Source organism: Lynx canadensis, chromosome B2, assembly GCF_007474595.2.
Source record: "Lynx canadensis isolate LIC74 chromosome B2, mLynCan4.pri.v2, whole genome shotgun sequence".
NCBI lineage: Eukaryota > Metazoa > Chordata > Mammalia > Carnivora > Felidae > Lynx > Lynx canadensis.
In genome coordinates, this window is record NC_044307.1 from 150,337,054 (window position 1) to 150,349,925 (window position 12,872).

Sequence of the window (12,872 nt, forward strand, 5' to 3'; positions counted from 1 at the left end):
AGAATGACTGTCACGTTTAGACTTTAAAAAAAAATTCTACGGGAGATTCTCACATCCCCAGCAGGATGAAAAACACCGAATGATTCTGTCAACTAGTTGCAGGCAAAGACTGTAAATTCTAAGTATTGTAGACACACGTATACTTCTGTGGATGTTGTTCAGTGGAATCTTATTGAACGTAATTAAATTGACTTTTGCACCAAGATTTCTGTGTAGGTCAGAATCTGTGGTTTTGCTGCTATCACCCTTCTTTTTTTTTTTTTTTAATTTTTTTTTAACGTTTATTTATTTTTGAGACAGAGAGAGACAGAGCATGAATGGGGGAGGGTCAGAGAGAGGGAGACACAGAATCTGAAACAGGCTCCAGGCTCTGAGCCGTCAGCACAGAGCCCGACTCGGGGCTCGAACTCACGGACCGCGAGATCGTGACCCGAGCCGAAGTCGGACGCTTAACCGACTGAGCCGCCCAGGCGCCCCCACTATCACCCTTCTTTACGCTATAGATCGGGGATTGACAAATGATGCCCCATGGACTCAAGCGCATTCATTTGTGAAATTGTTTATGGTTGCTTTCACGCCACCGGGGCAGGTCTGAGTAGTTGGGACAGAGACTATATGACCTGCAGAGAGAAAATATTTACCATCTGGTCCTTTACAGAAAGAGGTTGTGGACCCCTGTTCTAAATGAATATTTTGAAACAAATATTTTGGGGGGGCGCCTTGGTGGCTCGGCTGGTTGAGCATCCAACTTCAGCTCAAGCCGCCATCTCAGGGTTTGTGAGTTCAAGCCCCGCATCGGGATCCTGCTGTCAGTGCAGAACCCACTTCGGATCCTCTGTCCCCGCCGCTCCCCCACCCCCCGCCTCTCTCTGCACCCACCCTGCTCACACTCTCTCTCTAGAATAAAAAATTTTAAGTTGATGTATTTATTTTGGGAGAGAGAGAGTGGGGGAGGGGTAGAGAGAGAAGGAGACAGAGAATCCCAAGCGGGCTCCGTACTGTGAGCACGGAGCCGATACGGGGCTCGAACACGCGGACCGTGAGATCATGACCTGAGCCGCAGCCCAGAGTCTTGATGCTTCCCTGAGCCCCCCAGGCGCCCCCCCCCCCCGAATGGATATTTTCACGGAAGCCAGCATGCCGCGCACGCTCTGGGTCCTCGTGAGACGGAATGCTGGTAACGCGATTCTCCGGCTCCCTGGGAACATTTCTGTCTCAACTACAGTGTATCTTGCTTTCTTTCCTCCTTAGACTCACTTCTCTACTGTCTCCGCTGGTGAGCCGGAGGGGCTGGACGCCCACCCCCTTCCGTACCAGGCCCGTATTTTCCGCCGAAAACAAGAGCGCGATGAACGGGGTGAGCGTCTAGTCTCCTTTGGCGGGGGTACCGTTTCGGCCAGCCGGGGCTCCTCGGAAATCACACGGCAGCTAACTCTACCTCTGTTCGCCTTCCAGGAACCGATGAACATCAGCGACGTCTTCGGTCTGAGTGAGGATTACTTTGGGTCGGGTAATAATAGCTCGGATTACTCACTCGATGACAACACGTTACTGTGCTCCCTGCAGGAGGTCAGAACGTTCTCTGGGCTGTTTGTGCCCATCGCTTACTCCCTCATCTGCGTCTTTGGCCTCCTGGGCAATGTTTTGGTGGTGGTCACCTTTGCCTTCTACAAGAAAGCCAAGTCTATGACAGACGTGTACCTCTTGAACATGGCCATCGCCGACATACTCTTTGTCCTCACCCTCCCGTTCTGGGCCGTCGGCCACGCCACCGGCGAGTGGATCTTCAGCAACGCCGCGTGCAAGCTGATGAAGGGCATCTACGCCGTCAACTTCAACTGTGGGATGCTACTCCTGACCTGCGTCAGCATGGACCGCTACATTGCCATCGTCCAGGCCACCAGGTCCTTCAGGCTGCGGTCCAGGACGCTGGCGCACCGCAGGGCCATCTGCTTCGTGGTCTGGGTGGCTTCCGTCCTCATCTCCGGCTGGACCTTCACGTTCAACCAGAAGTACGACGTGCACGGCAGCTACGTGTGCGAGCCCCGGTACCAGGCGGTCTCGGACCCCATCAGGTGGAAGCTGCTGATGCTGGGACTCCAGCTCCTCTTCGGCTTCTTCATCCCGCTGGTGTTTATGATCTTTTGCTACGTGTTCATCGTCAAAACGCTGGTGCAGGCTCAGAACTCCAAGCGGCACAAGGCCATCCGCGTGATCATCGCGGTGGTGCTGGTGTTCCTGGCTTGCCAGATCCCCCACAACATGGTGCTCCTGGTGACGGCCGCGCAGCTGGGCAGGATGGACCGCTCCTGCCAGGGCGCCAGGCTGCTGGGCTACAGCCAGAACGTCACCGAGGTCCTGGCCTTCCTGCACTGCTGTCTCAACCCCGTGCTCTACGCCTTCATCGGCCAGAAGTTTCGGAGCTACTTCCTGAAGATCGTGAAGGACCTGTGGTGTGTGCGGAGGAAGCAGAAGGCGTCGGGCTTCTCCTGCTCCAGGCCGCACTCGGAGGCCTTCACCTCCAGGCAGAACAGCGAGACCGCGGACAACGACAACGCGTCGTCCTTCACCATGTGACCGGCCCGGGGCCGCGGCCCCCCCCCCCCCCCCCCGGCGGCTCGGGGAACGTGCGCTTGGACCGGGACCCCGCCCCCCCGTGGGACCGGCCGCGGGGGTCTCGTCCTGACGGGGCTGCCGGGGCCCCCACGTGGCGTGTCCCCACTTTTCTTCCCCGCAGCCCCGAGCCCCCCCGGGGCTCCCCACGGCTGGCGTTCCCCAAAGCAGAGAGGACTCTTGGCAGACGTGGACGTTTTCGGAAGCAGGCGCGGAACCGCCCCTAGAGCACGGTGTCTCCTGGTCACTTCACACACGTGCAGGGTTCGCGAGACGGAAGCAGAGAACGTCACACGAGAGCCTCACACGAGGCAGACGCCGAAACGCGTTCCCCGGGCTGGAGAAGCGGCCTGGGGGACGGGAGAGAGCGGGTCGCAACGCGCCGTCGGGAGAGCAGACGTTTGCTTTATTTCCCTGGGAAAACAGTCACTGCAGATACAATTCTCCTCCAAAAATCTGTTCGACAGAGTTCCACGAAGACGCATGCCATCGGCACACTTTCAGCACTCGGAGGGGCTTAATAAACACTTGTTACACAAAGCGTAGTGAAATTGGGGGTTGGAGTACAGTCGGGAGTGTTAGGTGTTTACATCTGAGTTTTAGAACGGAGCAAGGAAGCTTCCTGAGACAGTACACAGACAGCTTTTGCTGCGCATCCACAGCGGGTCAGAAGCGGCACACACACGGGGGGATGTGGGTAGGAAGCGCTTCACGCTGGTGGCGAACAGGGAGGGAGGGAGGGAGAGAGAGAGAGAGAGAGAGAGAATCTTAAGCAGGCTCCACCCTCAGTGCAGAGCCTGATGCGGGGCTCGATCCCGCGAACTGTGGGATCATGACCTGAGCTGAAACCAAGAGTTGGACGCGTAACTGACTGAGCCGCCCAGGCGCCCCAGTCATGGAACCAGACTTTAACAGCGCTCCTCAACTTTGCAAAGTTCCTAGACCGCAAGTTTTGAAAGTGCTTTGTAAATATATGAACGCGAGTGGAAGAAGGACGAATATTACAAAAATGCAGGTAGTGTTACAAAGACGCTGACGTGTTTAATCCTGACTCACGTGTTATTTGAAACTTTCTACCGTTCTTGCAAGCTTCAACCGCATCTTTCTATGAAATTCGAAGTGATAGCTTAGGATCCAACGTCTGTATGTTTACAGATAGTTTTGGCTTTGCAAAATAAAACTATTTTGCACGGGAAGTAGGATTCGTCTTCCGGAATCGGTGTTCTGACTTGGGAGACTGTGGTGTTCAGAGGTCCCACCTCCTTGGAACCTGTCAGCGTTCGACTCCAGAAATCAAAGCACGGGGACATTACTCAGATGCCCCTCTCAGGACGGCCGATGCGCCGAGCGGGTCTCCGCAGCTCGACGTGTGTCCCCGGCTGGCACAGAAGCACCGTGTCTGCTGGGCACAGCAGGAATAAGTTCTTGTGTATAATTTTTCAGATAAGTGAAGCTTACTTCTTTATGCATTAGCCCGTTTAAGACTTCAGCCATAATGAATAAAAACGTTTCTAAAATATGACACATACTTTATTTCATTACGTATCGTTTCTTGCTGCCTTGGGCACACCTGTAAGTGTTCGGTGCCGAAACGCACTGCCGCCCTAGGGGACCCAGAGCTACACGGATCCGCTCCCATATTAGGTGGCTCTGGTTTGTTCTTTAACAGTCCCGGTGTCTTCTTTTCATTGGTTTCCCCAAATCCGCTCCCGTCGCAGGCTCTGGCTGGACCTTATGTGTGTCTCACATTAAGCCACCCTCCGCGCCTTGGCGACGCGACTCTACGATGGCTGGGGAATCACCTATCTGTTTTTGCAAGAACCGTCTTCCCAGGGGCAACGACTTAGGATTTGCCCGTGTGTTGTTCGTAAGTTAGTCGTATACATGTGCTTACGATGATTACATACGCACGCGTGTGGATTTATATACAAGCACAACTACTTGTACTAGCCAGAAGACAAGTTCTCTTGGTTCCTGTTCCAGAGTAGTTGAGGCGATCCTGAGCACTTATTTCCGGACAAATGAGATTTCGCTACCCATAAATCTCGACAAAGGGGACACCGTGGGCAGGGAAGCATCACCTTGCAGACAGCGTCGTTATTTGCTTCCGGACAGATAGGCTAGTTTTAAAAGGAGGCCGGAGAAGTACAATATTTTCACATCCTTTGAAGATTTCTGAGAACGCGTGCCAATTCCAGGCACTGCGGAGGTGTAGGAACAGAGAACCTGGTCGAAAGGAACACAGCGTGCGTGCGAATTGCGCGTGAGTTTGGGAAGGTGCCGGAATAAAATGGCACCGACCCCGCAGCCGCCGTGGTGGACCTTTACTGCCTCACGGTCCCGGAGGCTGGATGTCTGAGATCCAGGCGTGGGCAGGGTCGGTTTCTCCGGCGGCCTTTCTCCTGGCCGTGTAGACGGCCGCCTGCTTCCTGTGTGTGACCCGGTCACGTTGGGTCAGGGCCCACCCACAGGCCCTCACTTTGCCTTACTCACCTCTGTAAGGCCCCGTCTCCAAATTCGGTCCCATCCGAGGAACCGAAGGTGAGGACTCCACCAGGTGAATTTGGGGCCACAAGTCAGCTCCTAACAACCCGTTTTCTGAAGGCGGAGCAACTTTTCACACTCTGGTTAACGTCACACACTCGAGAATTCTTTCCCGGGGAGTCTCCTTCTTCCTGACAAGCTGTGTTGCAAATACCCGCTCCTTTTTCAGGTTTTCAGACGCACATCCCCACGGAACGAAGGTGGGAAGGGGCGGCTGCCTGGGGTCAGGCCACGCCCGCCGCCTAACCAGTGCGGTAACTGAGCACCCGCACCCACCCCCCCCCACCCACCCGCAACACTCCGCGCGGAGAGCCTCCGCCCCAGGATTCCAGAGGCCGGTGGGTCCCAGCCTCCCCAGGCCGCCCTCCAGCTCCTCTGTGCTGGGGTGGACAGCGCCCTCTTGTGGGGGCGGGGGACGCAGCGTGGCCGCGGAAGGGGGTGCCTGGGGGGCCCGGTTGTGCCCGCCCCGGTGCACACGCAGGGCGCTCCCGCGGCCGAGCTCGGGTGGCCTCTGCTGTCGTGGCCCCGTTCCGGGAGCCCTCACCTCCTCCCTCGCAACGCTGGGAAGAGCCACGATGTCCCACGATGTCCCACGTCTACGGTGAACTCTGTGGACGGTCATACCCCAGCGAGTCCAGCTCCTGTGACACTCTGCGCCCGACACTCTGCGCCTTGCCCTACAGGGAAGCTGGCACGTGCGGTGTTTGTGCTCAGAGATTTTCCACCAGCGGGGGGCGGCCGCGTGCGCAGCTCGGAACCACCCGCCGCGGCTTGTTTTCGCGTCTCTCGGCTCAGTGCGCGCACCTGCAACACCGCAGCCGACGGCCAGCGCGCAGTCTCACGCCCCTCCCCGGCTTGCATTGGCTGATGTAATAATTTGTCTCGTGTTTCATTTCGGAAATCCATAAGGGAGCTAGAGGCAAGCTGACCCCTAGGCTGATTTCTCTGTTGTTTTTGAGTCCACGGAGCCGATCCACGATGACCAGTAGGGCGGTCCTCTTGGTGCAGGGGAGCCGCCCCAGCTCCCTCCGTCACGTCTCCATCCCGGCCACCGGAAAGGGGAAAAGGGGAAAGCAGGCGGCCTTTTCTTTAACGGGATGCCCTTCAAGTTGCGGGAGTCGCTTCTTCCTTGGCCTTGCCTTCGCCGTGGGGTTACGAGCAGGGGAAAAAAGCCGGGGAGGAGTCCCCCGCCGGCTGCCCACGAGTCGCGTCCACACACCTGTAAAGGCAGGGCACACACAGCGGTTCCGCTGCTGTGTGCGAGGGGAGAAGGGGCGCCGGCAACCCGAACTTCAGGGAGAGGGAGGACGGCGGTACCGCTCACGTGACGCAGGAGCAGGTGCAGCCGCGGGGGGGAGGCCCCGCCCCCACCGCAGGGGCCAGAGGCCGGCCCCCTCCCCCGCCCGGCGGGCAAACGCTCCGGGAGACCCCGCGGGGCTGCGGCCGGCTCCCCGGCGGGGCGCTGCCGCCCCCTGGTGGCCGCAGGCGGCGCGCGCAGGTCCGCTCAGCGCTCAGCGCCCCCGCACGGTCGCCGGGGTTGCCGGCAATGTGGCGGGCGTGCCCCGGGGCTCTTGGGGGGGGGGGGGGTTAGGCTCAAAAACAAATATTCGACGTGGAAAAAAAGGAACCGCCTGAAAACGTGTACTTTGCTTGCGCTTCGAGGCTTCTGAGTTCAGCGTGGCGCGTTTTCTGCTTGTGCTCTGTACTCTGTCACTACATCCCAGGATTTGATGTTGTGTCGTGCCTTACTAACTCCTGTTACGTAGCACACGTCTCGGTGCTTGCTAAGTAATCGTTTCGTTTTGTGTTGTGCTGGGATGATGCTGGAAACAAGGTGGGGACCGGGAAGGAGGCTCTCCAGGGAACGTTCACGACTCTGTGCCAACCCCCCTTGCTTGCTTCCGCCGCAGGCAGTAGGTTACCGGAATGCAAAGCTTTAACAAAACGTGGGGCTATACTTCCTGATTTGGAAAATAAACAAAAGGAAAAGTAACCGAGTGGGCGATGACGGATCCAGGAACTAAAATACTGGCTCTGACGGGAAAGGGGCATGTAATAAAAAAGGAGATCCCAGATCGTTAGTTCCACCTTTTGAGGGGAGAGAGACAAAAATAAACTAGATGCCTTCGGAGTTGGTAGTTTTAGTAGGAGACCATTTATTTGCAACGAATAAATCTGCTTCACAGAAAGAAACCAAACGTACAAAACGAATGGGATCTTTTACCATTCCTCCAGAAACTGGTATTTCCAGAAACCTCCAGAAACTGGAGGCATTTCCTCCAGAAACTGGTATAAAATCGTTATAGGAACTATTAAGTTTGAATCCGATGGCAGCGTGGCTCAATTCATTTTTAAGTTGCCTTTCACATTCCCATAACAGTAGATTGGCTCTTTATTTTAATTTTTTTCCACGTGAGTACATACAGTTTGGTTTTCAGGTCATGGTCTATGCATATGTGTTTATGGATGTGTATGTATTTTATTAACGATCTAGAAAATACAGTATCTATATACCCTTTAAAGTATATGTTTGAGGACAGTTTTTAGGGTCTCCTAAAGTCATAAAGAACAGATTTTTTTTAAAGAAGAGGTATAGTCTCCTCCTCACCAGAAACAAATTCTCAGATTCTAAAATTAAACACTCATTTCCTCAGCCTTCTAAATTCTGGGTCGACCTGGTTCATTTTCCTCGAATTATTAGGACGACAGGGCAGGAGCGTGGCACTGGGGCGAGTCAGCACGCGGGGAGAGTCCTTATGCTTCCGGTCTGTGCCGTGATGGCCCGGGGCGTGGTGGGTCGTCCCCCCTGCAGACCCCTCGCCGGTGGCACCGGGGGAAAAGCCAGGAGCCGGGCCTCACCTTTGGGAAGAGCCTCTCAACGGAGCCGGAGCCGGGCCTCAGTCATCCGGAGAGGGCCACGCAGCGGCCGCCACGGGATCCGGGAGCCGGGGCTCTGGGGCCCCACTGTGGAAACGCGCGGGAGGGACCTCGACAGCCAGGTCATCAGCTGTCTGCCCTTCCCCTCGGACTCCCGGGTGGGCTCCAGGTTTTCCGTCACTGTGGCACAGACACGACACGCCTACCGCCTTCCGCCCGGTGACTCTGTTCTAGCCGGAGATGCCGGGTACCTGTGTGCCCGTCATGCCGGGTGACCCGGGTCCCGCTGGCCGGTCCACTCCCGGGTGCTCCCACGGGAACAAGAAATCGGGTTTGAGCCAACCTGCCTTTTGCTGTTACCATTACAGGGCTGGCCTGTCCGAGCAGGGCCTGGCCTGGGCCTGGCCGACCTCCTCGGGCACACGATGCTTCCCGCTGCAGGCCGCGCCGTCCTCCCACTCACTCCTCCACACTGTCCTCCCCCTGCGGAGGGGGAGCCCCGAGGGGATGCCATCACGGGGAGGCCGGTCACCTTCCGCAAAGATGGCCCAGGCGTCTGCAGCGGGTTGATCATTGATCTGAGTGCCTCTCTCCCTGTTCCCCCCCAGCCTGCGCCCATCGCTGCCCCTGGCCACGGCCCCCCGTGGGCCCCGCACGCGCCCGACCCCCTGAGTTTTGAGCCATGGTTAATAATAACAAGCAGAAGGCAGAGGTGGATTAAAGGACACGTGGCGCGGAGAAGCAAACTCGGAGCCCTCTCTGTAGGTCCGATGTGGGTCCTGCTGGGAGGTGACGGGTTTGGCTTCCCGCCCCTCTCCCGGGGACGCTCACGCCCTGCGCGCCCACCCTGGGGTGTTGAGGACTCTGTCAGGATCTGACACGGAAGGAGACCCTCAGCCCAGCGGCTCACCAGGCGGCTCCGGCTCCTGATGGTTCTCCAGGCTGTGGACGGTCACCACAGTCACCACGGTCAGCCACTCCAGGGGGTCTGGAGGGGGCGTGGGCAGGACCGGGAGGGGGGCCTCGGACGCCCCCTGGGACATGCTGAGGTCTGGGTGGGAGTGGGCATCTCTCCTGCCCTCTCCCCCCACTGAGGCTGGCAGGCTCTGTCTCCCTCTCTGCTAATGACCCTGTTCCTTTCCATCGCCCCCCAGGCCCCTTACACGTCAGGTTGGGAATGTGGTTTTCAAGTGATGTGACCTCCCAAGTCACCATGGCTTCTGGTGAATTTCACTACATCATTTTTAAATTTAAAAAATTAAAAAAAAAATATTTATTTATTTGTGAGAGAGAGAGAGAGACAGAGAGAGAGAGCAGGGGAGGGGCAGAGAGAGAGGGAGACACAGAATCCCAAGCAGGCTCCAGGCTCCAAGCTGTCAGCACAGAGCCCGACGCGGGGCTCGAACTCACGAACCGCGAAATCACAGCCTGAGCTGAAGCCGGACGCCCAACCGACTGAGCCACCCGGGCACCCCTTGCTACATCATTTTTATATCTCCTTTCCTTTACTTTCACAGCGTTCACCTTTAATTGCAGAAGATAGAAGCGATGTGTTTTTCCAGGCAGCTAGCTCTGAAATGGTCTCGTGCTGGGGCTTGAAATCAAAGAAACCCCGTGTTTCAGAATTTACAAAAAGCTCTGACTGCTCGTAACGTGTTGTGGGTAAAATAGTAAACCAGGGGAGTGTTTCACAGTTATTTAGTCACGCTAACAGGTTTGTGATTACACAGCCGATTGGAGTCTGAAAACCTAGAGGTATGATCGCGTCGGAGTTCAGCAAAAATGCAAACAGTGCGTCATGAAAGGCTGGGTCCCTCCCCGACGGCAGGGAGGAGCCCGAGCCCCGCGTCTCTTGTCCCGCATCCGGGCTGCGCTCTCGTGGCCTCGGGCTCGGGGAATCACTTCCCGGGAGGGTATTTATTTTCTCTAGAACGTGCACTGTGTTTGCTCCTCAGGCTACTGCTCAGGCTTAGAGTGGCTTCTTCGGCCTGCGTTTTTGACGCTTAGAAGTAATTACCAATTATTAAATATGCCTTTTGTGTGTTTTAACTAGAAACGAGCACACCGCTCAGAATCGGCGATTCTGTTTCATGCAGGTGTTACGTGGGGTGGGTCTGTGGGGAGGCTGTTTCCTTGTGGCTAAATATAAAACCTGTCATACAAGTTTATTGATCATAGAGCTTTGAGGTTGAGCTTTGGTGCAGAGGTAAAAAATGCACCTGGGTTTGGTAGCTGGACGGGCAGTGGCCTGACCCATGTGGTGTGGCCGTACTGTGAGATTTTTAAAAAAATGTTTCTTTTACGTTTATTTATTTTTGAAAGACAGAGAGAGACAGAGCATGAGTGGGGGAGGGGCAGAGAGAGAGGGAGACACAGAATCCGAAGCAGGCTCCGGGCTCCGAGCCGTCGGCACAGAGCCCGACGCGGGGCTTGAACTCACGAGCCGCGAGATCACGACCTGAGCGGAAGTCGGACGCTCAACCGACTGAGCCACCCAGGGTCCCCTGTACCGTGAGGTTTTTGATGTGACACAAAAACCAAATGACGAGCTTTGGGGGCTTTGGACTGTCCTCAAGCCGGTAAAGGAAGACCGAGTAGGAGAGTCGGGGGTCAGGTGCCGCGTGTGTTGGGAGGAATGAGGGGCTCCGGGGACAGGAGGGCGCTTGGACGAGGAAGGGACAGAGCCTGGGTGAAAGTCTGAAGAACGTGAAGGGGACGTCAGTGGGGGCTGCAGGTGACAGCCACAGGAACAGAGTGACAAAGTAAACCTGAAAATCGCACTGACAGGTGACAGGTGTCACCGAAGTCGCTGCTCTGACACATGGGAATGGGGGGCAGCAGGGCACAGAGTTTGTGAGGGCTGCAGAGAAACAGCCCTCCGGGGTGCACACAGACACAGGGCTTTACTTACGGGACGTGGCTCGTGTACCTGTGGGGCGGGCAAGTCTGAAACTCAGGGGACAGGCTGCGAGCTCAGGCGGGGTGGCTAATCCCAGTCTGGAGGCACACTCAGAGTTTTGGCTTTTCAGACCTTCACCTGATTGGACGAGGCCCACCACACCAGCAGGGACAATTTTGTTTACTCATAGACAACTGGCTGCAGATGTTAACCGCATCCATAAAACACCTTCACACCTCACCTGGGTTAGCGTCTCACGAATCATTGGCCACCGACGTGTGGCCAAATGGACACAAAGTCAACCATCACATTTATTAAGGAACACTGAAAAAGCATGCTTGGAACACGGTGGGCTGTACAGGAGGGGCCACAAGCTAAACGCCCTCAGGGACCAGGAAATGACACACATCCGTGGACATGGGACGGGCAGGCACGCTCCACCTCACGGGGCAGGGCTCCGCCCCCCCGCCGATGTGTGCAGGAATCAGGGTCCAGGGCTTGTAAATCTTCCGGTTTTCAAGAAGCGCTGAAAACCTAGACTTTTAAAAATGTGGTCTTTTTTATAACTACATGTGCTATGAAAATATAAAAATAACTCGTGAGCTCATCAGAACCTGTCTGTAGGGCTGAAATGCAGCTTTGGGCAGCCAGTGAAAGAATTCTGAGATGGACAGTCATTTAACCGTCTACACCCGCACACACACCGGGACACCCCGCCGGCCCCCCTGCTCCTGTGGCTCCGTAGGCCTGGGGGTCTGATGCTTCTCCTCCGGGTCCCCCGCGCGGCCTGCCCACCGCCTGAGCCTGTCTGCGGGGGCCGCCTGGCCCTGGGGGTCCCTGTCGTCTTCCTCATGCACCTGTTCTCTGAACCTGCTGCAGGTGCAAAGGGAAGACGGCAGAAGAAATGTCACAGAGTAGTGACTCCATTCCCTCCGGTCAAAGTGGCCCAGGAGGCAAACCACCTAGCGAACGAAAATGCGGAAAGCCTTCTGTGCTCCCGGCAGCCGACTGGAGAGAAGATTCCGGGGTGTTCCCAGAGGCCGCAGCCTGGGGACGGGAACGCTTCTCGGGGAGGAGATCCTGCGGGCAGCTGGGGTCCGACCCTGTGCGGCTCGGAAATGCCGCCCCTGCGTCTCACCAGCAGGTGGGAGAGAGGCCAGAACCCCGGGGGGCGGGAAGGAAGGCCCGAAGGAAGGAAGGCCCGAAGGAAGGAAGGCCCGAAGGAAGGAGGACCGAAGGAAGGAAGGCCCGAAGGAAGGAGGACCGAAGGAAGGAAGGCCCGAAGGAAGGAAGGCCCGAAGGAAGGAAGGCCCGAAGGAAGGAGGACCGAAGGAAGGAAGGCCCGAAGGAAGGAAGGCCCGAAGGAAGGAAGGCCCGAAGGAAGGAGGACCGAAGGAAGGAAGGCCCGAAGGAAGGAAGGCCCGAAGGAAGGAAGGCCCGAAGGAAGGAGGACCGAAGGAAGGAAGGCCCGAAGGAAGGAAGGCCCGAAGGAAGGAGGACCGAAGGAAGGAAGGCCCGAAGGAAGGAAGGCCCGAAGGAAGGAAGGACCGAAGGAAGGAAGGCCCGAAGGAAGGAAGGCCCGAAGGAAGGAAGGCCCGAAGGAAGGAGGACCGAAGGAAGGAAGGCCCGAAGGAAGGAAGGCCCGAAGGAAGGAGGACCGAAGGAAGGAAGGCCCGAAGGAAGGAAGGCCCGAAGGAAGGAAGGCCGAAGGAAGGAGGACCGAAGAAGGAAGGCCCGAAGGAAGGAAGGCCCGAAGGAAGGAAGGACCGAAGGAAGGAAGGCCCGAAGGAAGGAAGGCCCGAAGGAAGGAGGACCTGAAGGAAGGAAGGCCCGAAGGAAGGAAGGCCCGAAGGAAGGAAGGCCCGAAGGAAGGAGGACCGAAGGAAGGAAGGCCCGAAGGAAGGAAGGCCCGAAGGAAGGAAGGCCCGAAGGAAGGAGG

At 56.9% G+C, this 12,872-nt stretch overlaps 1 protein-coding gene across 5 annotated transcripts in view; it reads left to right on the top strand.

The window, feature by feature from the left end:
* The window catches only part of CCR6 (C-C motif chemokine receptor 6), a 28,027-nt gene extending 24,660 nt beyond the window's left edge, over positions 1-3,367 (top strand). For 4 of the 5 annotated variants that reach the window (XM_030316784.1, XM_032593274.1, XM_032593273.1 and 1 more), the window contains 2 exons: positions 1,252-1,357; positions 1,456-3,367. In XM_030316784.1, coding sequence (XP_030172644.1) covers positions 1,349-1,357; positions 1,456-2,577 — 1,131 coding nt within the window. In that variant the 5' untranslated portion in view covers positions 1,252-1,348 and the 3' untranslated portion in view covers positions 2,578-3,367. The remainder of the gene's footprint in view (positions 1-1,251; positions 1,358-1,455) is intronic. The other variant, XM_032593275.1, reaches the window with a different exon arrangement.
* Positions 3,368-12,872: the final 9,505 nt, after the last annotated feature.